This window comes from Camelus dromedarius, chromosome 3 (genome assembly GCF_036321535.1).
Source record: "Camelus dromedarius isolate mCamDro1 chromosome 3, mCamDro1.pat, whole genome shotgun sequence".
Classification (NCBI taxonomy): Eukaryota; Metazoa; Chordata; class Mammalia; order Artiodactyla; family Camelidae; genus Camelus; species Camelus dromedarius.
In genome coordinates this window covers 61,218,506-61,245,468 of record NC_087438.1, presented here as the reverse complement: position 1 = coordinate 61,245,468, position 26,963 = coordinate 61,218,506, and the positions used below count along the sequence as shown (strand labels likewise).

Genomic DNA, 26,963 nt, shown 5'->3' with positions numbered 1-26,963 from the left:
TTTAATGGGTTACTACTGATTGCTATCATTGATTTTGATGTTCAGATCGCCCTAAGTTTGATCAGTGGGAGTCCCTTCAGGATGGTTTCTGCGCTTTCTGGTACGTCCTCGTCATCCTGTGAGCACTTCCGTGGCTCTTTGGCCCAACAAGATGTTTCAAGCTCATCTTGTACCTTCTCTGCCCCAGTCCTGGTTTCTTTTAGGGTAGAATGGCATTCAGAGACCAAGATCGGGGGCTGGGCATGATCGCGGCTCCTGAGGGGGCTGCTGCTCCTCAGCCCTCTCTGTAGACACAGCTGGGGAACACGCATGTGTAAGCACAAGCTCACACACACATTTATAGCTATATTTCTTTTTTTGGCAGCAGTGGAGCGGGGAGGTAATTAGACTTACTTATTTAATTTATTTTTATTTTTTTTAACGGGAGCGCTGGGGATTGAACCCAGGACCTCATGCATGCTAAGCACGTGCTCTACCACTGAGCTATACCCTCTCCTGTATCTATATTTCTATATCTACCTCTACATAATGAAAACCATTAGCTCACAGCAATACTTCAAATTCCCATCCAATGCCACAGGGTTTATTTTCTCCCTTTTTGTATTTGTAATTCCCTTCTCTGTTGTTAAGAAATGTACTTCTCATTATTGTTAATATATTCACCTGTTTGATCAACTGTATTGGATGGTAACCAATCTTCCATTGCAGTCATCTCTCCCTTCTACAGATGGCCTCCCAGACTCACTCAGGTTCTCATGAACCTCATGAGGACACCTCACCCTGCACAGGGACGCCCTCTCGTAATGACTGGGTTGGGACACTCCATGCTCGACAACTCCCTGTAGGTGCACATCTTGCTCAGCATCAACTAATGGCCTTAGGATAGAATTGCTTTGGAAAGGAAGAGCAAGGAAAGAACTGGAAGAGAAAGCATAGAAAGAGGGGAAGAGGGAATCAGAGCATTTTTTCCTTTTTTGAAAAAGAAAAAAAAAGGCTTTAGGAGGAGACCAGGCTGGTATCTTGTCAGAGATCCCCTTCACAGAAACATGTCCACTGTCTGAATTGTCATAACTGCACAGAGAAAATAAGAATAATATAAAACACAGTTTATACAGATGAACAGTTTCTTTGTCACTAATGCCTTACCTGAGGACAAGAGAGAATCTATTAAGATTTAATTTTTTTTAAAAATTCATTTTTGTTTAATGACATCATGCAGTTGGATAAAGGTCCAGAAGGCTTATTTTCACTTCTGACAAGATCCCTAATATTTAGGAAACTGCCTAAGCTACGCTCATGGAAGTTTTCAAAATTAGGTATCAGCCTGGCAATTGCATTCTTTGCTCTCACTGTGTAAGTACAGAATTCTATTTATGGCTCTGTGCACAGTACAAAAGGACATGCATATTTTGCATGAACAGCGAGGAACCAAATTTTCAAAATTTGGCCTGCATGTTCCTCTGAGAGCTTAGAGCCAGACAGTGTGCTGACAAAGCTGAGTGCGGAAGCCAAGAGAGCATTCTGGGGCTGACTAGAAACACCCAGGGCTCATGTTTTTCTGGAACTCTGCAGAAAAGTGTGGTCGCTTGGCACCCCAGATCAGAAACTGCAAGGAAAGAAAGCCAGTCATAAATAATTCAGTATCCTGAACAAGAAACCCCGGGCTGGTTTTCCAGCAGTGCAACAATGATTGAGACGTGATTTCAGATGGAATAAACACACCCAGGGGAACATCTGGATTTTGTGAGCCTGAAGTTTACAAAACTTAGCAAGGCTTCTTTAAAAAATAAAAACTGCAAAAGCATAATTAGGCCTAAGATCTTGGAAGGGGCTCATGCACGTAAAAGGCCCTAAAACCCATGTTTCATGAGCTTTCTGGTTACCCTACCTGAGGAGGTATCTCCTACCTCTTTGGGGCCGAGAGTAACAGTGACGGGGTGGGGTGGGGGGTGATGAAAGTCGGAGGAGGGTGGGTGTTGTCGTTTAACAGCTACTAGAAATTCCATTTGGCAAACTGAAACTTAAGCTTTATTTAATGAAAACTGTGTTAGTTTCATGTCTCCTAAGCTGATAGGCCACATTTGGTGAACTACTAGTAACTTTTCTGTTGGCTATCTAAGTCATCGCTTATCAAAGCAGGCATTTATAAAATTGGCAATGTCAGAAACTTATGTTTAGCTGTGAATTAGTTAAGAGGAAACAGAATCATTTCAATGTTCTCAATAAAAGGAAGCCCTAAAAACACAGCATGGAGTCCAAGGAATAAGGGCTTCTATATAAAGGACTGTGTTGTCCAGAATACATAAGGAACTCCTACCACTGAGCAAAAATCAAACAATCCAAACCAGAAATGGGCAAAGGACTTGAATAGACATTTCTCTAAAGAAGATACACAAATAGCCAAAGAGCACATGAAAAGATGCCCAGCAACACTGCTCACTAGGGAAATTCAAACCAAACCCACAGTGAGGTACTATTTCACACCCTCTAAGATGGCTATTGCCAAAAAACTAAAAAACTACAAATGTCGGTAAAGATGTGGAGAAACTGGAACCCTTGTGCCTTACTGGTGGGAATGTAAAATGGGGCAGCTGCTGTGGAAAACAGTTTGTCGGTACCTCAAAAAGTTAAGCAGGATGACCATATGATCCAGAACTCTCACTTCTAGGTATATACTCAAAATAATTGAAAGAAGGGACTCAGAGACTTATACATCAATGTTCATGGCAACATCCTTCACAGTAGCCTGAAGGTGGAAACAACCCAAATGTCCCTCAAGAGATGAATGGATCAACAAAATATGATGCGTACATACAATGGAATATAGCTCAGCCTTAAACGGAAATGAAATTCTGACATGTGCTACAATGTGGATGAACTGTGAAAAATTCTGTTAAGTAAAATAAGCCAGACACAAGAGGACAAATATATGGTTCCACTTATGTGAGGCACCGAGAATAGGCAAATTCAGAGGCAGAAAGTAGAACAGAGGTCACAAGAGGCCGGGAGGAGGGGAAAGAGAGAGTTATTGCTTAACGGGTACAGAGTTCGTATTTGGGATGATGAAAACAGTCTGAAAATGGATAGTGCTGATGGTTGCACAACACTGTGAATGTATTTACTGCCACTGAATTGTACACTTAAAAATAGTTAAAATGGTCAATTTTATGTTATGTATATTTTACTAGTGTTGTTTTTTTAAGTCCATGTTAAAAAAGGCAGGCCCATGTCAAGATGAAGTTCCGTAACAGGGAGGGAAAAAAATCAAATCTTCCAAGTACTTAATTTAAATATTTACATGAGCAAGGAGTCACTAATGAGAAAAACAAAGTAGTCTGAAAGGTTTTAGTGAAACAAATTACTTCAGAGAAAAAAAAAAAACAAACACAAACCAGCAAGTGGATATGTCACTTAGTACTGCTATCATTAAGATACTCTACTTATGGGAATTTGTAGATTCTACTGAGAATACATAAAATCTCTTTATTTTTAGGGGGGGAATATGATTTCAATGAATTTCACTGCCATTTTTAAAGAAAGTATGGTGCTGTATTATCTCTTTCCTTTGTAATTGCAGCCTTTGCTTTATTGCTATGCACCAGTGACAACAATAATGGCTTTATTATGGAAATCACACCTCATTTACATGCGGCTGAAATTTATTCTGTGTTTACAATCTTCTAAAGCACTTGTTTTAATTTTACCTCACTGACCTCCTGATTCTAACAATTTGGATGTGCTACTGAAACAAACTCATCAACGTAGCACAACTGTGAAATAATGTGGGCTTAAGATATTTATGGGTCTGTTTCCGACAATAAGCATGCATTATTTTTAAATGAGAAAAACAGGTAATTAAAAAAAGGCATCAAAGGGTCTTATTTCTAAAATATGGGCTTATATTCTGAAATTAACAGACTCAAAGGCAAAGAAGTTCCACTGATATGATCCACTTTCTGGTGAGAAAGTATTAACTGTCCTCTTGAGCTTTCTTAACAAGGGTTAACACACAATGCATAGTCACCCACTAGTGTTCTCAGTAAATAAATCTGATGTCGCAGAAGAAGACACACACATATTTCACAGAAGTCAAATCAGCATTAGGATACTGCAGGTGGAACGGATAACAAAAAACTTATGGATTGGATTTGCAAACTGTTCAAAGAAACACTCCATACTTCATTTGAGTAGCTTGCATTCCTAACCTTTGCTCACTACTCCTATACACGGTTCTAGTTTTAGAATTCCTGTCTTGCTTCAGTACTTCAACACATTCATAAAAGAGCTCGTGAGAACCCATGTGGATAATAGGGAACCCGCTCTAAGTCCTGTGGTTCTTGTCTCCAGACAGAGTTGCAAACGTTTGTTGCAGCAGGCTCGACTTCGTGTATCTCAACTTGATGATGCGCCAGGCGCTTCACTTTAATTAGCCTTCCTTATCGGATTCATAATCTCTAGTGTCACCTTCTTTCAATGAGCAATTTAAGGGCCAACAATTTCCAAATATGTATCTCTCTCTCTCTCCTGAGCTCCAGACCTTCAGGCCTGGAGATCCTCAAAAACATCTCAAACGCAGTTCATCCAAAGCTAGATTTGCTATCCTTCCCCTCAGACTTTCTCTTCCTTCTGATTAGTACTGCCACCCATATAGATTTATCTATGATTCATTTTCCCTCATACACTGCACCAAATGGGCAGGGGGAGGGGAAGAGAAACCATGCACATGGTCGGCACAGAGCCTGGCACAAGGCACATGCTCAAAAAGCCTTACCTGCTATCATCCTTATTTCCATCACCATCACGACTTTAGTCAAGTTAGAGAAATAGCGCATGGCTATAGACAGCCCTCTCTCGCATCTTTTAAGTGCCAAAACATCTTGTAATAAAGAAACATGTTTAAATTTTCTGGTACCTCGATTTTCCAAGCCTATTTGGTGTTAGAACCCTTCTGTTTACCTTGACATAATACGAAGATCGCACACAGAGGAGGCTTGCTTTCAGTGTGCAGACGCTTAAGTTCCATCACATCCAAATTCTCACTGATCAATCTATTTAAAATGGACCTCTCAGTGTCTTCTATTCTCCTCTGTCTCCCTTTGATATTTTTTCTTTTCTATTCCATTCCATTCCATTCTGTTTCATCCCATCCTATCCCATCTCATCCCATCCCATCTCATCCATCTCACCCCATCCCACTAAAAAATTGCTTGCAATCAGACTCATCAATGTATTGTACTGTGACCCACAATGTGCAAACCTCTGCTCTAAAAGGTAATTTAAGTAGCTCTTAGAATGTCTTAGACATAAGGTGGGTACAGTAAACGTAACTACAGTGGACTCCTACAGCTACCATGTTCTGACCCAGATTTACCCTGACCTTTCCTGAAATATGAAGGAGGCAAGTGTAATTTGGAGAGATCTTTACAGGTGAGATATTGGATCTGCAGGCAGAGAAGAGAGTCAATACTGGCCTAGAGCATATTTTCCAGGGGTAAAGAGGAGGAATGTGAGTAAATCCTCAGAGGAGTCTCAAGTCTGCTGGGAACCTAAACAGCTGTACTCTGTCAGTGACTGACTTAGGGTGCTCCTGGATGCTAGAGGACAGCTGAGTGTCAGGACTACTTTGAGTGTGATTTATTGGGATTGAAAAAAAATGGTACAAGCCTAGAATTATGGTCTCGCCTTGCAAAAGCTATATATAATTTTCAATTTGCAGGCTATAATTTTGAATCTAAGGAGAATAATCAAGTTAGATGAGACATACCCACATGGACCTTGTATGCACTGTTATTAGGATAATTCCATGTACTTCAAAGTTGCCAGATAATATTCTACTGGGGGGAGGGATCAAATAGGTCTGTGATTCTTAAGGAAAAAGTTAAATGATCTGTTTTCCTCTTGTGAGAAAAAATGTCTTGGAACTACGGGAAGGAGAATTATCATAGGGGTTCACAAACAACACAGTCATTTTATACACATTTCATAAATGTTTCATAAATGACATTATAACAAATGTTTTTAGAAGATCAGAGTTCTAAAACAAACATGAAGTTAACCAACCAACAATCGAAGACTGGCTTAACCTAGTTTCCTAACTTCATTACCGGTTACTCAGCCGTTAAGGAGTTCCAGTCATCTGCAGGCATGCTCAGGCACCTAGGAGCAATTCCCAACACACTCAGCTTTCATAACACAACGAAAATGTACAATGCATCTTTCAACCTGCTACATCTAGATTTTAAATCTTACTAGATAGCCTCATAATTGTTGGAAATTAGGTTACTATGTTTTTGGCCTAAAATAACCTGTTACGTTTAAAGATAGTCTGATAGTACATCACATAGCAGTCATTAAGATTTAATAGGCTCAAATTCAACACTGAAGTCTTGAGTCAATCCTGACACAATGTCTCAAAAAATTTACACTAAAAATAACTCTATGTGTTCAAGATAATATTTTTACAGTGTGTTAAATATGTCAGTTCCCAGAACAGTTTCCTGGTAGACTCTCCATCTGGACAGATGCCAATTGACCTCAATGCTTATTTCCGTTCCTTAATTTGGTTCCCTAGCCAGACATCACGTTACAAAACTGTAACACCAATTTAATATTTTATTTTATTTTATTTTTACTTCCTTTGCTATGTTGCTATTCTAAAAAGTCTACCTGAGTGAAATCCTTTGGTTCCTCCCTGTCAGTGTGATTAATTGCATCCCTTCTCCCAGCAGAGAGATAATCTGATATTAGATTATCAGGGTATTCTCTGGTCTTAAAAATAACGTTATGTATTTCCCAAAAGCTTTGGCGATATTACTTACTCTCTGTTGTTAAATAACTGTATCTGTAAATACAGAAAACTAATACCAAACCCACACAGAGAGTGGTTTTCCAGAGTGTATAGTAACAGACCATAAAGTGGCATAATACCTGTGTTGTATAAAGGCTTACATTATCCACTTAAACACTGGTACAGTCCTCACAGGTGTGCCAGGAATGTCTATGCATAAGGGAATGAACTAACACTTTATCGCTCATTCTCACTAACAACCCTGGATCAAGCCCTTACAGAAAAGAAAGAGACACCATTGTGTTAAGAAAGAAAGGCAATCCCCAGATTGAATGCCATGTATATGATCTATGGGAAAAGGAGGCTGCCCACCACCACCCCCAAATCTACATTGAAACGTATTTGTACCCAATGATAAACCTTTAAAATGTTCTTTCTGTATCTGTCAATGTCTTACGTAGACCTGAAAATCTGTGAGATTTTCATTCCAACTTTTTCTCCTCTTTCATGTGGAATTAAAATTGTTAAAGGTAGGTTGTTTCACAGGTGTCAGGTATTATAAGCAAATGTAAGGTAGATACTAGAGCTTATTTTTTGCCCCAGGTTCAAAACTGTATGTTTCCCATTTCCTCCTCCTCCTCCTCCTTCTTCTTCTTTTTTTTTTTTAAAGAGTGAGAGCATTGGAATTTTACTTAACTCTGGGTACCCTGAGTTTGGCATTAGTACGTAAGATTAACGAATGAATAGCCATGCAATTTTTGGGGTCACTTTGCTTCCCAACCCCCCACAAGGAGCTATTTATACTATTCAATTCCATCTTTAATAGGCTACACAGATTCTGCTATATTTTTTGTTTCTATCCTATTTTTTTTTAACCAGGTGAAGTTTATTCTATTATAAAGCTTGTGAACCACATTTGTGAAAAACAACTTTTTTTATGGTGGCAAAGCAGCTTTACTATAACCACAGATTAAGTGTCTATTTGCAAACACTTTGGAGTCAGGGAGGGAAAATGATGGAGAGAGGGAAATCACCACACTGCTTGGAAACCATATAATTAAATGAGTGTTAAGTATCAAACATTGTTCATTTCAATCACTTGTTAATTTACAGGCACACCATTTATGCTGTCTTATTAAACTGCACAGCAGAGCTTCAGATTATTCTTCAACACTCTTAGTCTTTCCTGCAACCCACTTCCTCCTTCTTTTTTGAAGTTGACGTATCCTAATTATAAATCACATCATTTGCTTTCCTGATAGTTACTTATACTAAATTTTATAATTTCCTTCTGGAAATTCAATGAAAAGAAAAAGATTGGTTTTGAATACGGGCCCTCAGCCAAATAAACTTTTTTAAAAAGCATGCACTGAGGTCAGCTGAGTGGGATTTATTCATAAAAAAGGCAGAATACTAGAGTGGTTATGAGTATGGACTCCAGAGCCAGATTCTTTGAGGACCACTTACTAGCTGTGTGACCTTGGTGACTTACTTGATTGGTCTGATGTACAATTTCATCTGTACAACAAGGATAACATTAGTACCTTCTAAATAAGGTATTCTGGGTTCAGTGAAGATTTAATGGTTGAAACGCAGAATACTTAGAACAGTTTTATATCTATTTTGGCTATTGCTTATTATTCAAAAAATTTATTTATTTAATATTAAAAATGTATTTGATAAAATTTGATAAGTAAAAGAATGAGTAACATATGGGCCTTCTTTCAAAGACACACATACATACATACATTCACTATGTATACACACACACAAACACTATAATAAAAGGGAGAAGATAAATATGAGAACAGAGGGATCAAGTTATATAAAAATTCAGGGAAAGCAGCAGTTACCTCCTGTCAGTGGAAGCAGAGAGGCCTTTGTGAGGAAGAAGGAATTTCAGCTAGGCTTTAAAGTGAGCTATATTTGCACATGTGAACTTTGAGCTTAAGGTAGTGGAAACAGCATAAAGAGAGGCAAAAAGGCAAATGCACAAATTGGTGTAAAATTGTCCTTCTGATTGGTGCTGAAGGTTCAAGAAGCTGAAGACTAAGAATATCTGTGGCACCAGGCCACTAAGGGATCCTGAGGACCAAGTTAAGCAATACAGAATTATTTTACAGGAAATGGAAAGACATTTAAAATGTCTAAGATGCCCAATCAAAACAGAAACGTCCTTAATGTCACAGGAAAGTACACTGATTGGTGGAGAGAATGCTGAAGGCAGGGGTGCCAGGCAGGTAACTGGTCAGAGTGAGAGACAATGAAGGTCTGGGCCGAGAAAATGGCAGAGGAGTGACTCTCACATTGGAAAGAAGGGGATGGACATGAAAATATTACAGAGGTAGAATTTAAAGAAGTACCCTCAAATCAGAAAACAATGAGAAACTTTAACATTATACAGATATTGGGACTTCATCCCTGGAGATTCCAATTCAGTAAGACTTTAGAAAGACGTCTAATTCCTGAAAGTGTGATTCTGATAATCCGTTAGTTTGACAACTACTGACTGGAAAGTCCCTGACTACGAAGTAAAAGAAGTTACACTGGCTTCAAGGTCAGGAAGATAAGAAAAGGATTCAGAGGAAGAAGAGAAGGAAGAGGAAGAAAGAACAACACAGAAATCAGAGCAACTGGGGCAGGCAAGTTGTTGACAATTTTTGTACTTCCTGAGGACAAGATACGACTGCTCAGGAAGAGGACAGAGGAAGTTAGGAAGAGAAGTTGAGCTCAAATTGATAGATTTGAAAATTATCACCATAATTTGAAAAAGACAAAGGCAATCCCTGGAAAACACATATACTCCAGAGTGATGAGTCATAAGAAGCTTGAGTCATGGACTGGGATTTAGCAGGAAAAAAAAAAGTGTATCATGAAAACTAAGGCAGATAAGACTATTCAAGGAAGGGAGGTTGGCAGTACTGATTTATGCAGAAGAGTTTAAAGATAAGGACACGGAGAAGACTGGTCAGTTGACTTGGTGTCCAAGGTTATGGGTGAAGAATGGAAGGGAATAAGCAAGGTACTCTCAAGGCATAGCAGTGAAAGTGTTGAGTATAGATAGCTCCATATGGACTACTCTTCAAGAAGTTTGTGGGTAAGAAAAGAATCTGAAGCCAACTGTAATAGTCAACAGTCATGAACAGATTCATTAAAAAAAGTCTGTTGAAGGAGAAAGGCAGGGAAGTAACTTGATAAGGCAGCAGCATTTTGAATAAGCTCTTTGAGACACTGAAAAGTGATGCATGTATATAGATGGAGAGGAAAGACCCAGGATAGAGAACTATTTAAGATGTGAGGCAACTGTGGAAAATTTAATGAAATAAGTTCCAAGAGAAGGACAAATAGATGAAGAGCATGATTGGGAGGGTTGCCTTGAGTGAGAATGATTTACCTCTTTACCTAAAATGGGAGGAAGAGTGGCAAAGAAGGGAGAAAAAAATAAATAATCAAAGAAAATGAGGAAAGTTGAGTGAGGTAACTAACATCATGTCGTTTTCACATCTTATATAGAGAGTGAGAATAGATAGTATTAAGCAAATGACTTAAGAGCAGTGGAATCTGTTTCAAAGATTACCTAAGAATTAATTAAAGATAATCCAAAGGATTACTGAGAAGCAGAGATGGCTCAGTTAAGGTCAGTTAGGATCAATTAGTATCTATTACAGAGTAGCACTAATTGGCTGATAAAGTAGAGAAGTGTGTGACAGAGACTTGAATGATGGTTGGCAATATTCTTTAAGGAGGGAGCCAAGTTGGTGAGGACATCAGGGGAGCTAGTGAAAATATCCTTGGATGTTCAATCACAAGGTCACGGTGAAGATAAAGAACCAGTAGGAGTGAGGAACTGGGAGAGGAAGACAGAGAGAGACTGTGTTCAGAGAGAGATGTGAAGAGGGAAGTGGTGACCCAGGAAGGGAAAATATCATAAGAAATGGTAACCACAGTGATATGAACAGGAAAAGGGTGTAAGCAGAAAGCAGAAATTTAAAAATAGGGAAAATTATTATGCAGGGACATACTGACCTTGATGTGTAAGACGGAACGAAAGTATTTTTGATGTCCTATTATTTGGAGTAGCCTCTTGCAGCTGGTTGTAAGAAAAGTAAATTTTTTATGAGGCTGCCACTTTGGTTATGATAATGCAACTGAAAGAGTACTTTTATGAAAGGATCAGACCAAGTCTGTTACTGCTCTCTGGCCCAATGAAATTCAAACTTCACCTTTGACATGGTGTCCTTTCCCACTATAAGGAAAAAACTTATTATAAAAAAGTCATTTTTCTCTAACTTTCTGAGTTTTATAATGTAGAAACTATTAAGTATCACCGTGTGATAAAGGACATTGAGCCAACTGTACAGTTTTAAAGAAATTCATGAGCAATTGCTAATTCCCCAGATGACTTGTCCCCACTTCCTATTTCCCTAGTCCTAACAATCCTATTTTCCTTTATTTCTGAATCTTCTCTTTAAAACTGTACCAGTACCTGACTGGATAAAGAAGACGTGGTATATTTATACAATGGAATACTACTCAGTCATAAAAATCAACAACATAACGCCATTTGCAGCAACATGGATGCTCCTGGAGAATGTCATTCTAAGTGAAGTAAGCCAGAAAGAGAAAGAAAAATACCACATGAGATCGCTCATATGTGGAATCTAAACAAACAAACAAACAAACAAAGCATAAATACATAACAGAAATAGACTCATAGACATAGAATACAGATTTGTGGCTGCCAAGGGGGTGGGGGGTGGGAAGAGATAGACTGGGATTTCAAAACTGTAGAATAGATAAACAAGATTATACTGTATAGCACAGGGAAATATATACAAGATCTTATGGTAGCTCACAGAGAAAGGAATGTGACAATGAATATATATATGTTCATGTATAACTGAAAAATTGTGCTCTACACTGGAATTTGACACAACATTGTAAAATGATTATAAATCAATAAAAAATGTTAAAAAATAAAAAATAAAAATAAATTAAAAAATAAATAAAATTGTACCAGTACCAGTTGATTAATTAAAATGTGATCAATTATTTTTGTGACTATTTGTATTTTTTAAAGAATTGTGTAGGCACTGAATCATAAATTGAAAATCTCTCTAAATAATGAGAATAGCAATTAGTAATACATGGGAAAAGTTGCAAATCAATAATGGAATTGACATCTTACAACTGGGGATCTGCCTGATTAGAAAGAACCATGGTGTATTATAGGATCACTATGTTGACACCAAATGAGGTTCCTCATAGACCAGGTCAAGGGGAATACAGTGTTTTCAATGCCATAAATATTCTAAGATAAAGCAGTCTTGAAAAACTTATTTTTCTACTCTTTAGTAGAGTTTATATACATTCTTTGGCAATGGTCTGAATACAAATTTTAGAGAGACACATTAAAAAGATTAGAAATTATATTTTCATCAGCCAAGGGTTGAATGGAAGACTTCAGTCACGCATTAAAAAAAATGAATGTGCTCTTAGATCAAAGCAATAAACATGAATAGCTGCTTTATGTAGCTTTCAAAAGAGTAAAAAGTAATGCCTCGTTGCTAATTTTTCTAAGATAACTAAAGAAGGATTTGAGAGGGGAAACGTCCTTTAAAAGAATGGAATATGCCAGGAAAATTAAAATGTAAACTTTTTATTAACTTGGAGAAAAACTACCAAGGAAATACATGGGAAACTCAACCTACATATCCAAAATATAAACAATTGGGAAAGTTTCACTGATTCTCTGGATCAGGCTGGGGCATTGGCAGTCGTATGCTTATGTCAACAAGAGTTGCCAGCCACGCTGAAGGTCAGAGTGTGTGGTGCGCTAAGGCAGCAGTGCCAAAGTGATGCTAAGGCACTGGCTCTAAATGTGTACCCTGTCTTCCACTAACACCCCACTGAAGCCTATTCATCATGGGTATCAAGAATTCAGCTTCAATGCCATTCCTTCTTCTCCCCAGCCACCATAAACAATGAACTCAGTAAGTGAGAGTGAATTCAGTTGTATTATTTAAGTCCAGACTCATCAGACATCGTGTCACTTTGAGGCAACAGCACTAGTTCAACATGGCTATGCATATAGAGAGTTTACATGGGTGGAATTTTCCTTTTATTCTACAGTCTGAGGGTTGCTGTTGAATGACTTTAATCGTGTGATCAATTTCACCTTGTAGATGGGTTCAACGTGGAATGGGGACAGACAAGAATCATGGAGTATCAATCTTAAGACAAGTATGAGATGATGGGGATATAACCCAGGTGCTGTAGACTGAATTGCATCCCTCCAAAATTCATGTGTTGAAGCCCTAACCCTCAGTGTGATGGTATGTGGAAATGGGGACTTAAGGAGTTAATTAAGTCATGAGGGTAGAGCCTTCATGAAGGGATTAGTGCCTTTACTTTCTCCCTCCCACTCTCTGTCTCTCTATCTCTCTCTCTCCTCCCCACCATGTGAGAACACAGCAAGAAGATGGCCATCTACAAGCCAGGAAGGGGGCTCTCATCAGGAACCAAATTGGCCAGCACCCAAATTATAGGACATAGCCTCCAGAACTGAGAAATAAATTCCTATTGTTTAAACCACCTAGTCCATGGCATTTTGTTACGACAGCTCAAGCTCATTAATACACCAGTCATAGCCATGAAGAAAGGAAAAGAGGTGTATCTGAGAGACATTTAGGAAGTATACAGAACAAAGTGGTTATATATATCTGACTGTATTCTATACCAATTACATATGGAAAGAGTTGTTACGCTAACAAGAATACAAAGGCATACTGAATCTTAGCATATTCCAGAGAGTGTACTAAAGACTTTATATAAATTAACATTTAATCTTTCATACAGCTCTATAAAGTTAAATATTATTATTATGCCTGTACTACATATGAGAATAGTGAGGAAAATTAGGCATGTTTCAATGTAAGGACAGGGGGCAGTCTTTCTTGGAAATCAGAAGATGAAGGAATAATTTGCTAGCCGGATCACTTCAAATTCTTTCTGGGGAATGGAGTCTAATAATTACTTTTATGGAATTAGAGTTTGCTAGGTTTAATTTAATGTTTACTTGTTATTTTTCTCAATGAAAGGTTTGATACTGTAAAAAGTGAGATAGTATATATAAAATGCTTAGCACAGTGGAGTATGCCAGAAAAATAAAACTGTAAATAGCATATGGTGAGTCTTAATTGGTAGTGGTGAAGATGATAATGATGGTGACCACCAGGGCCCAAGCACCTTCACAGCTTCCTCTTATATGTGGTCCAGTCCTTTACTCTTCCAGCTCTACCACATCCATGCTCTATGCCCTCTGCCCACCTAGGAAACAAATGCAGATTGAATTTAACAGTTTAGTACTCAGTATAGCCTGAACAGAGAGCTATCCTTGTCCTCATCGGTATTCAGCTGAAACTAAGTAAAAGACAGTCACTGAGGTATAGATGTTCAGGAAACTTGAATTTTAGAGAGACCCAGCTCTGCCACAAATTACCAGTCCCATTTCTTCTTTGGTTACATGTGCAAGTCAGGAGTTTAAACAGAAACTTAAGCTTTCTCTCAATTCTTTGATTGGATTTGATTTTTTTTTTACTTTTTATCTCTATGTTCTAAGTCTTAGGAGACTAATCCCTGATGTAACTGTTCTAGGACTTTTCATTTTTTAACACCTTTATTGTGGTATGGTTCTGGTACAGTAAACCACACATTATTTCAAATGTACAGTTTGATGAATTTTGATAAATGTATACACCAATGAAACCATTACCACAATCAATTAGCTAACACTCCCATCACTCCCCAAGAGGTGCAATTTTTGAATTCCCCGTTTATCCCTTCCCACTCCCTTTATACGCTGGTAACCATTAAGTTTGTTCTCTACGTCTGTGAGTCTGTTTCTGCTTTGTAGATAAGTTCATTTCTGTCCTTTTTTCTTTTTTTTTAGATTCCACATAAAAGCAGTATCACATGGCATTTTTTTCTTTCTCTTTCTGGTTTATTTCACTTTGAATGATGATCTCCAGGTCCATCCATATTGCTGCAAATGGCATTCTTTTATTCTTTTTTATGGCTGAGTAGTATTTAATTGTCTGTGTGTGTGTGTGTATGTGTGTGTGTGTGTGTGTGTGTGTGTGTGTATTACATCATTTTTATCCAGTCACCTGTTAATGGACATTTGGGTTGTTTCCATACCTTGGTTATTGTAAATAGTGCTGCTATGAACACTGAGGTGCATGTGTATTTTTGAATTATATTTTCCTCTGGATGTATGCCCACAAGTGGGATTGCTGGATCCTATGGTAAGTCTGTTTTTAGTTTTTTAAGGAAGCTTGTTCTAAGAGTTTTTAATGAGGAATAGCAAATCTTGAATTTTTTCAAAACAAAAATGAAAAAACCAACACACACTGAATGACTACACATCATCTTCCAGGCACAAAGATTTCTGACTTGAATCTTCAAAGATTGAAGTCATAAATATAAATCTAAGCAGGGAATGAACATCCATAATGTTTCTTTAAATATTTTGGATTTCCCCCACCACTATTGGCCACATGTGGGGAGACTGAACTGTGCTCAGAAAGATTTTTTTAAGCTCCAGCAGCAGAAATTGTTCATTGTCTAGTGAGAAGCTTTGGGGTTTTCCTTAGGTCCCTAGGCATTGTTTTTTATTTTCTTTTCAGCAATGGAACTGGGAATAGACTGCAAACAAGCCAAGGACATGTGAAACCTGTTATATTGGTCATTCTGGATCTGATTCAAGCACGCACTGTTACTAGGTAAGATTACTTTTACTCTGCTTTAGTGGAAGCCTCAATTTTGGTTTAGGAAAAAAATCATATTGTGTTTTTCTTTTATCTATGAACCATGTAAAATTTAAAATGCCAGTGACACATACTTATAATTTTGTAATACGTATCTGAAATGACAAGAAACACAAATTTAAAATAAAACTTAAATGCAAAAAAATAAAAGTGACAAAATTTAAAATGACAATGACATACTTAGAATTTTGAAGTGAGAACAGTAAGGATAGTAGAATCAGAGCAGTTCGGCTATTGAGAACTACAGAATAAACCACCACAAGGCTTGGTGGCTTAAAATAATCTATTATTTTTCACAGTCCTACGATCTGGGCTGGGCAGTCTTCTGCTCTGTGTGGTGTCTCCTCAGGCTGGCCTGTAAGGAGGCTTCTTCACTCCCATGTCTGGAGTCAGAGTTGGGATGCCTGCAACAAATGGAGATCGGCCAAGCATGCTCATTCACACGGCCACTCCACACGACTAGCTCGGAGTTTCTAATATCATGGTGGTCTCAGGGTAACTGCACTTCTTACTTGGTGGCTTGCTTCCAAGAGAAAGGAAGCTGAAACTGCTGGTCCTCTTAAAGGCTAGACCCATTTATGGGGCAGTATCACTTTTCCATCAGATAATATTGGTCTAAGCAGGTCCAAAGTCAGTCCAGAGTGAAAGGACGGGGAAAGAGACTCCCCTGCTTTATGTGAGGAGAAGCTCATGTGCAAAGGGAGGGAAATAACTGATAGCGGCATCTCTGGAGACCACAACACAGAGTGTGCTGCATTCACCAGGAGCAATTTCCTTTTCTTCTTTTTCCTTTGGCTTTCACTGAGTTTCTTGAAACTCTTTTTGAAATTTCTACGATGTCAGGAGAAAAAAAAGTCACTCAATTTTAGGATGTAAGGGATGATACTTTGTAATATTAATTATAACAAGTTTTCAATGATTTTCATAATAGCAATGGAATTTTGATGTATTGCTGTTCACTGTAAATATGAAGAAATGGAGCCTCAGAAGAAATGGGAGCATTCATCTTCAGATATATAACGAAGCAGAGAAGTGGCCATGACAGAACCGGGAGATTCTGTATGAACTGCGAGGTCCGTGTTATACGTGGCTAGCTGGATCCAGCCATCTTTACATATTTTTATGTATCATATTGAAACACGTGTGTGGGGTTTTTATAAGAAAGGGATATGTAATCACCTACTTCCTCTTTTTATTCAAATTAATTTTCCTTCCCTGATCCGGGAATCATTCCTCACATAAGAACTGGATGATGAATCAGAAGGGAGTCAGTAAATTCTAATGAGCCTAAAGGAGAGACAAGCTTATCATTGCCAGAGATCAAAACCAAACCCTAAAATTACAGGTTTCATTTAAAATGCCATTTGAGACACTGAAATTTAGTTCAGGGAACATACCTTTATCCTGACTCATTCTCACTGCATGATCACCCTACTGAAGGAGGAGGAGGCCAGTGAATTTCATTAGGGGCCACTGACCTTTGAAAATTTGGTTCATAGCAGCCCAGCAGCAAGAGGGGAGCAGTGCCATCACTGTCCCAGCCACGCTCAGAAGGGGTGGGACTGACAATGGCCACCGTTGGAGACTACAGCACAGAGTGTATTTTATTTACTAGCAGCTCTTCCTCTGTGTGCCCTTTCCTTTAAACTTCAGTGAGTTTATTTAAACCCTGAAATTAAGGGATGTCAGGAGAAAAAAAGTCACTCAACATATAGACTATAAAGGGGTTGGTACTGAATAGACATAACCAACGCAAGTGTTAACATCAAATTGCTCATAATTGATGTCTTGTGCACATTAATCTGCACAAGAGTGATTCGTCTGGAGAAAAGTTCTACAGAAATATGGAAGAGTCTAGGCCTAGCAAAATGATTGATGCAAGCTCCTCAATTATTCAAATAGGCCTGATGCTGGTGTCAACTGATCACATCTGTTTACCAAACCTAAAACTCTAAGGTAAACAAATAATCCTAATCATTCTAATTACTAAAAACAAAAACCAGCTTGGCTATAAGGAAACTATAAATTGACCTTTCCTTCTCATAATGCATCTTACTCATTACTAAAAGTAATTTATAGATAAAGAAAGCTCTTGACAAGATTTCACCAAGAATATTCAAAATTTAGCATAATTTGGAGAACTAGGAAACTGCTTCTACTGTAAGAAAAGGGGACTTACTTTTAACTCTTGACTTATTATTTGAGGATATATTTCTCATGACACGATCTAATATAGTTGACCCCTGAACAACATAAAGGTTAGAGAGAAGCTAAACCCCCTCACAGAAAAAATTCCACCTGTAATGTTACAGTTAAGCATATACATATTCTGTACAGTTCAAACCACTGCTGTTCAAGGGTCAGCTGTAATATCTGAAAATGCTCATCCAATTAAAAAATGCAGGACAAAACATAACTAAACTATAAACCATATCTGCTGCCTTAGGAAAAAGGGCTACTTTTGCATGCTTGGAATTGTAGAGAACCAAGCTGGACCTGTTAGAGATTATAGTCTTCCCTCTGTATCTGTGGGGAATTAGTTCCAGGACCTTGCAGGATGCCAAAATCCAAGGATGCTCAAGTCCCTTATATAAAATAGCATAGTATTTGCATATAACCTATGTACATCCTCCAGAATACTTAACCTCTAAATCGCTTACAATACTTAATACAATGTAAATGCTATGTAAGGAGTTGCCGGTGTGCAGCAAATCCAAGTTTTGCTTTTTGGAACTTTTTGGAATTTTTTTTCCAAAATATTTTCAATCCATGGTTGGTTGAATTTGCAGTTGCAGAATCTGGTGAAACAAAGGGCCGGATGTAATTAGAACCACCCTCCTTCTCAGGTACAAAGTATACACGGGAAATAAAAAGTGCAGGTATCTGAGAGGAAAGAGAAGAGGCTGGGTACCAGTCTGTGTTGTCTTTGATGCTTAGGTTTTAGACAACTTAGTGGCATCTGCTTGCACCGTGGACTCTGAACCCGTAAATGGGGTCTGTGCCACTTATTCTAACAATAAAGTATATTAGAAGTAAGGAAAAGGTACTTACTATTGTTTTTCAAAAATATAGACTTGGGAACTTTACTAATACACTAGACCTTACAGCATTCTCCCATCACCCCCACCCCCGCTTTTTAACAATGTAGATATTTATATGTAGTTATGTTAATTTTTTTTTAATTCTAGAAAATTCTCAACCATTATCTCTTCAAATCTTGATTTGTGTCAGTTCCCTGTATTCTTTTCTTCTGGCAATATGTTCTCATACTTCTCAGCTTTGTTTTCATATTTTCTCCTTTCTTAATATGTTTCACTGATGAATTCCTTAATCTTAGCTTCAGATTCTAATCAATTAATTCCCTCTTCGCTGTGTTTCATTTATAGTTTATCTCAAATATTAAGATATTTAAAATTTTCAACTAGTATATTTTTCATTGCCAAGATTTAAAATTTTTTTTCATTTTCATATTTGTCTGTTTTTATTTAGCTGTTTGTATCTATTTTTGTTCTTTATGTTTAAGTTCTTTCCGTGGACATATTTTCCTTTACATCAGGGGTCGATGGTCATACTATTTCTGTACAGGGCCAGATACCAACTATGTTAGGTTTTTCAGGCCATGTGATTTTTGTTGCAACTGCATATACTCAATTCTGTATTGTGAAAGCAGCCATAGAATATTTGTAAACAAATGGGTGTTTGCCAAAAAAAAACTTACTAAAACAGGTCACTGAAGCTACTTTGGAAAACAGTTTAGTAGTTCTTCAAAAAGTTAAATATAAAGCTACTGTATGGCCCACAAATTCCAATACTAGGTATATGCCCAAGAGAAATGAAAACATATTTTAATACAAAAACTTGTATATGAATATCCACAGCAGCCTTCTTCATAATAGTCAAAAGGTGAAAACAACCAAATGTCCATCAGCTGATGAACAGATATGCAAAAGGTAGTGTATTCATACAGTGCAATATTATTTGGCAATAAAAAGAACTAAGCATGGATATATGCTCTAATATGAATGAACTTTGAAACCACTACGCTAAGTGAAGGAAGTCAGATATAAAACACTGCATATTCTATGATCCCATTATATGAAATGTCTAGAATAAACAAATCTATTGAGACAGAAAGCTGATTAGCGGTTACCTAAGGTTCACGGAAGTGGAGAATGGGGAGTGACTGCTAATGGCATGGGGTTTCTTTGTTGGGATGATGAAAATATTCTAAAATTAGATTTATGGTGATAGTTATGCAACCATATAAATCTAATAAAGATCAATGAATAAAGACCAATTTAAACAGATGAGCTTTATGGCATGTAAATTATATCTCAATGAAGCTGTTAAAAAAATAAAGTGAGGAAACAGGTGAGTGGCTGGTAGGGCCACAGTTTGATGATTCCTGCTTTATATTTTTGAGGAGCCTAACATACTTAGTTATTTATAGTTTATCCTATTTTTATATTTTCTTTCTGGATTAAATTCATCTTTCTGATTGCTGATTTTTAAGGACTGTCTTTGTTAGTTTTCCTCCCATATTTGAGACTTTTATGTTGTAGCTCATCTTGAGTGGGAAGCATTGTTTCTTTGCTTGTTCTCTCTCTCCCTCTCTCTCTCTCTCTCTCTCTCTTCCTCCCTCCCTCCTTCTCTCTGTCTCTGTCTCTGTCTCTGTCTCCCTTTCTCTGTCTAATGGCTCTGTGGTGGCCTCCCACTTAACCCTCCTGTCCAAAGAGGACTAGTTTGATGCCTTGGGTCTTCTGCCCCCATAATGATACATGAATATGGCAGATAAACGCTGTGAACTCTAGAGAGCTTGGTCTCGGAACTTGATAAGATGCTTCATCTGCCTTGCCCGTGGGCTCCCAGATTCCTAACCTAAAGCCCAAGTTACTGTGGCAGCTCTGTTTCAGGCATCTTGCAGGTGCTATTGCTCTGGGCTACCTGCCTTGGGTGAGACCCTTAATTCCCAACTTGTCACCACAGCAGCTGAGATACTCCTGCATCCACAGGCTTGTGGACCCAGGGAACATCAGGTCGTTGGCTGCAGCCCAGCTAAGACTCCATGTTTCTGCTTTATTTCTGATCCACAGTTCATCTTCTTTTTAATTTTCTCTTATTATAGCTTGTTGTTAACTGCTATATATGTACACGGAGCAGGGGAGTGGGCAACCCATGAATTTATAGTCCCATCTTGACAGGATACTTTCCAGGGCAGTGCAATGGGATTTTAGCAGAAAAACTCAGAGTATCAAATGCTCCTTGGTAGAATAGACAGACTGTTTTTTTCTTGCAATTTTGAATTTGAGGAAAGTGAAACATATTCAAGTGGAGGAAAGTCAAAGGAGGTTTCAAATAAAATACGAAATATCAGGTCAGAGCTGAAAGCTGAACACAAAGTGCTAGGAATCACAGAAGTCAAGTAAAAAATAATAGTCCTGACAATAACTTCCAAAGGGACACCTATGAACAGATCAATGAGGTAAATTCTGTAATTTCTACTGTTGATGATATAACAGAATCCTCTTCTTCTTAATGCTGTTTTAGCTTGCAGATCTGTTTCTACAATTATAAGAGTTTATGGTGCATTGATGATTATTAATTTATTCATTTAGTCAAGAAATATTAATTGTGCTCCTGCTATCCCTTGAGCATTCTACAGTGCTCTGGTGTTACAGATGAATAATAAATGGTCCTTGCCCTCAAGGAATTCATAATTTATTTAAGGAAACCAGCCACACACACCAAAAAAAAGTCACCATTCCGTTCTCATGCAAGTGCTAAGTGCTATGATGGCTGTAGGGACAAAATGCTTTAAAGGCGTAGATGGAGGCAGGGGTAATTCTTGGCTGGTGTGGTTCTGTAAAGAGGCAATTCCAAAGGTTTCACAGAAGAGGCAGTATCCTGGGAGCTGCCAGAATTTCTATAAAAAGAGTGAGCAGCATCTTGTTGGACGGGGGTCCTAGGGATTAACTTGTGTTTGTCCAGCATATGATTTTTACTTAGATTACTGGTTTATTTAAGATGGCTTTGGGGAGATAATGAAGATTATGGGAGGGTAATAAGCCCCTTCTCCCATTCTTTCATCCACATTTTCTCACATGACTTACTAAGCACATGGGTTTTATCAACTAATGGTAACGGTAAGGAGTTTGTAGAGGGCTTCTGACATGAGCAAAATGGCAGTATCAGGTAATTTTAGGAAGGAGTAAATTGATGCCGTGGTCAGAATGCAGGCTAAATAGTAACTCACTTGGGGATGAGAAAGATGGGCCGGGGTGGACTAGAGAGACTCTTGTGTTATAAAAGTGAGAGACTGGATGTTCTTCTGGGCAGTGAGACACTGCATGACTGTAATGCTAGAGAGTGAGAGAATTCATGTCACACTTTTGAAATACAGATATCTGAGAAGATGAAATGAAGAAGAAAAAGACTAGAAAAAGTGACCAACCAGGAAAACACCGTGAGAGTTCAAGTGAGATAACAACTATTAGATTGGATTGCCATGGGAATAGGGGAATCGGAAATACCACAATTTTTTTTTTAAATTTGAAAAGCTACACTAAGAGCCATGTTTCTATTAATATTTCGTTGCAAGAGAGGTTTTGCTAGTTGAGATACATGTGGGCTAGAGCTTTTACCATTATGTTCAAGGCTTGAGGGCTACATTTTGCAGGTAATCAGAGCATCATTTATCTGCTGTATCCATGATACAAAAGGCATAGGGGTGATTTAGGTATGAAAAGGATTAACACATTAGGTTATGTGTTATGATGTTGTCACTATTGAAAATGTGTCAACATTGGCACATTTATATTATATAGAAAGCAAACTTTCCTTTCAAAAGAGATTATGCATTTTAATAATGGGAATCTCAAGTTGAATGAAAGCATAGCTTCTGGATAAATTCTATGTCCATGAAAAAGTAGGAGATCTACAACGAATATTGCTTTTTTAATTGAAGAATTTAAGATTAATCATAACTTTAAATAATCTTTTGGCCCACATGTTAATTGCATGCTAAATGAGAGGGAAGAGGGAAGAGCTGGCTAGACAAGAGACCCCACAACCTACCCAGCGAACCAGTATAAAAGTCCCTTCTCTTTACACCGCTAGGAAAATCGCTTTGCATCTTCCCTAAGCCAGCTCAGGAACTAGAGGCTCATCTTGTATTAGAATGAATCTTTTTTTTATCTTGGAAGTGCCAATATCTACCGAGCTTCCAATAATGTATTAGACACTATTCTAGGTACTTCATATAGGGTATCTTGCCTAAACTCCAAAAAACACCTAAGATGTTTAGAATTTCTCTCATTCATTTGGCTTTAGATTTGTAAAAGCTTAGAAAAGCTTTTGGCCCAAGAGGGATCCCCCACCCCAGCTCGTAAGAATCTCCCTAATATCCTAGTCACTCAAACTATGTTAGAGTGAGTTTTCTCTATGGAGGTGTTTGGTTATTGTTCCTAGTTAAACAAAATTCCTAAGAGACTCTAATCTAACCACAGAAAAAGAATCAGATCATAAAAACCCGTGTTAAGTATGATTCAAAGGGAAAAAATGAGCTGCAGTGAAAGCCAACTTGAGCTGGAAAGACTTGCACGCTTAAGTAACCACAGACATGTGTAGCCACTTATGAAGCTGTCTGGTCACATATGTTTTTAAACATCTGTCAGCACAATCAGAGCTCCACATGCACAACGTAGCACTCACAAGCATTACGGAGGTTTGTGTGTGAGAAAGCCTTAGAATCTGAAAGAAATGCATAGATTTCGCAGATTGAACACAGGTTGTTATCGCTCGAGTTGAAGACTGCTTGGGGAAGCAGCTCCCAAAGGCTGTGAGTCACTTACTTGAACATTAACATCCTAGGGACAAAACTGGAACTGGCAATAAAATCTCCAGAGTCCTGAAGACAGAGAGATGTCAGAAGTAACAAGGAGCAGGATAAAGCAGAGAGCTAGAACTTAACCTGTGGCTTCAGAGCTGAGTCTCACTTGACTCCTTTTTTTGACAAAGAACATACAGTGACACTTTCCCACCATTAAAGAATCCCATCTCCAAAGTGAAAACAGTTTGTTCCAAACCTGCTGCGTTCGTTCTTCCTCTGAAGACATCGTCATATGCTTTCCACTGAGGCTTCACCTGGTAGGCATGGATGAACACCACAAATACCACCACGAGGCACATTAAAGGAACAAGAGCGGCAGTGAACAGAGCCGCATACACGTTTGGGATGAAACACCTGGTAGAGGGAAGAAACGAGATAACTCAAAACGACTTCAATACAAACACTTCTAAATGCACCATGTATGACATCATCACGTTATACTAGCACTTTTTATCCCAAAGTTGGCAAAAGCAATTTTCTGCTTTGCCAAATTGGAGCTTTGTTAGAATAGAGGCTCCGTGATTAAATCGAATCCACTGCTTCACAGTAGATTCCATGGAACATGCAAATCCTGAGGTGCTCAGAAAACTTCAAAAAAAAAAAAAAAAAAAAAGGTGATAGCCAAATAAATGTGAGAAAGGCATCCTTGCTTTTCCAGCTCTATCTTCTTGGCCTAATGAGACCAGGGTCTCACTAAGGACTTCATGAAAGAAGTATTATTTAAAGGCAAATTTGAGGATTCCCAGGGCTCAGCTCTTGTCATTTACACAATTTTGTTTTTTGAGTGAATGACAGTCTTGTCATTCCTAAGCCGTACATTTCCCCAGAGCCATTAATTCTTTTGAAAAGGATGACAATTTTCCATTCAGAAGCTATACTGCATAACTGTATCTATTATTACAGGGTTTTATTTAGATCAATGAGGTTTAAGGTTAACTTAACATTATTTATTTATTTTGGTAACACTGAAACCACGGGAAATGGTTTCAGAGATGTAATTGGAAGTTTTTACTCATGGGTCATAAAAATCCTCTTGTTCAAATAAAATCTTTCACAAACAATCTCAAAATGAACAACTGTTAAATAGGTTCTCAATATCTAGAATTGTGCTTTTGAGGTATTCTTATAAAGGACCCATGTCCTACAACTTTCAAGACAACAATACTTTAAATTACAAGAAATCTTAATAGTAGATGGTGCCTCTTTTCAAATATTTCCCCAACTTCTCCATTTTTAATACATAATATCTGTAAACCAAGATTACAATGTAGCCAAACATAATGGTTGCTGAAAACTCAACGAAAAAAAAATTACCTGTTTAGAAGGAAATCTTAAAATTAAAAATATAGATAAGTCAGGAGAAACACCCATTCATGCAATTTGGGAAATTAGTCCCTCAATTTCCTATTTAAAAAGACACACATTATTAAAGACTTTACTTAGATACTGTTTCTAACTAACATGAGCTGCTAAATGTATTCCTCAAGGAAACAAGACACATTTCAAGAGATATTTCAAGACACATTCTGCATCTGCAAAGAAATGTCAGAATGATGAATTTTCTGGCTTTTAGAATTTAATTTGGACAGCAGGAAGCCTGAATCCTTCCCTGTACTCTCATTTGTATGCCATGAGACCCGCATCTTCCAGGTAAAAGGCGTACAATTAAATAAAACAGGCAAACACTAATGACTTTGATCTTGAAGAGATTTCTGCACTAAAAATAGAGATCATGTTGGCTACTCATGTCTATGTACATTGCCTCTACATGATTTCTTATTGTTTTCATCTGAATTATGGATTCACTGCCGCAGATTTGGCTTCAAGGGGCTTAGACAAATACAGACACTGACAAGGAACTCACACAGGCTTCAATGCTTTATTTTTATTATGAAAAATATTGTCACAATTCAATTTCAGGCTGTAAAATGGGGATGATGACTGAAGAAGCTACTGTGAGCTGCTCGACGAGTAATCGACGTTTCTACACAGTGCTGTGGTACCAGGTCCAGCTTTCTATCTATACTTGCCTGGGCCTGGCCACGTTTGGTTCTCACCTCTCTATTTGAAGTGCTTTTCTGAAAACTTTCCTTTATTTCAGGGGAAAACCTTTGAAAGCAGAACCCCACTTAATGGCGCACCATCCTGGTCAAAAAATAAATTGGGCCAAGCCGACCTCTGGAAGGTCAGAAGTAACCAGGCATGCCTGCAGTGGCTTTGGGAAGAGAGGGGAATTCCCTAAGAGTCACCACTCTTCAAAATCTCATTTGCAATTCTCCCTGCTTGTACAACGAGGTGGCCAGGGGGGCCAATTCTTTCAGAGAAAGGGGCAGAAAAATTATCCAGTCCTGAAGCAACCCCTTTCCCCTCTGCTTCTGCAGGTCGTGATGTCTCACTAACGAGGCTGCTGACAGCGCCCTAAGTTTGCCCTCCACATGGTCGACATGGGCCAGATCATGAGTGAACAGGGCTTTGGCCCACAGCACACCTGCTCTGTTGGCAGCCCCTCCTGCCTTCCCCACTACTTCGAGCCCTGCAGTCCTGCCAGGGGCCTCCCTTGCCCACTCCTGTCCAGCAGTGACTCCATCCCAGTCTCCCTCCAACAAAAACTATCTGCCTTGTGTACTACCTCTCTTAGGGATTAGGGGGGTCACCCAACTGTCCGGAAACATTATCATTGGCAAATGAGATGGGGTGGAAAGGATAACCCACAAGCACATACAGCAGACAGGGCCGCCACTCCCGTGACTCGGTCCATGGAAAGCGAGTGGGGCAGGCGACGTCATTCCACATTGTATCTCGTAGACTAAAGCTTTCTTGTTGTAAATTCTCACTCAGCTTTTCTTCTAGAGCTAATAGGTATTCTTACTTTCTAATCACTATTGTCTGGATGGGATTTCTACTGATGTAGAATAAAACTTGCCACATACACTGAAAAGTTCCCAAGATAAATGAACTATATCTTACCCTTAAAAGAAAGAAACAAACAAAAAAAACCCTCACCAACCAGAATTTTCTAAAGTCCAACCAAATAAGATGTACAGTACATCCAGGTAGTTTGGGGATTAGAGCACAGGAAAGTGATGTGGGGAGTTAGGAAACTGTGAATATTACGTTAGAAATCATCTCTGAAATAAGGCTGGGAACAAATTCTTGGAAAAACTGAATGTAATGGAAGAAATGAGCAGACTGAATGCCATGCACACGCAGGGCTGTGGAAACAGCTGATTAACGTGCTGGTGGCTACTGCTTCCAGGACAGATCTGGCAGTTACCAGAAAATGAGACAAAGACCATGGGGATTTGCTTTCTGAGAAGGGGCGAGGAAAGAACTCCTTGTAATTACCAGCTCATCCAACTTCATAGCACTCTGGTGACCCTTCTCTCTGGGTGGTGAATGCTCTTTTGGGTTCTTGTAATCATGTGAGTAACTTTTGCTGTTCCCTTTTAACATTTCTTGG

General features: G+C 38.4%; 1 protein-coding gene across 2 annotated transcripts in view; it reads right to left on the bottom strand.

Moving 5' to 3' along the window:
* ADGRV1 (adhesion G protein-coupled receptor V1) overlaps positions 1 to 26,963 on the bottom strand; it is a 471,359-nt gene that overhangs the window by 57,054 nt on the left and 387,342 nt on the right. For both annotated transcript variants that reach the window (XM_064482395.1, XM_064482396.1), the window contains one exon: positions 23,700 to 23,857. In XM_064482395.1, the coding sequence (XP_064338465.1) occupies positions 23,700 to 23,857 (158 nt within the window). The remainder of the gene's footprint in view (positions 1 to 23,699; positions 23,858 to 26,963) is intronic.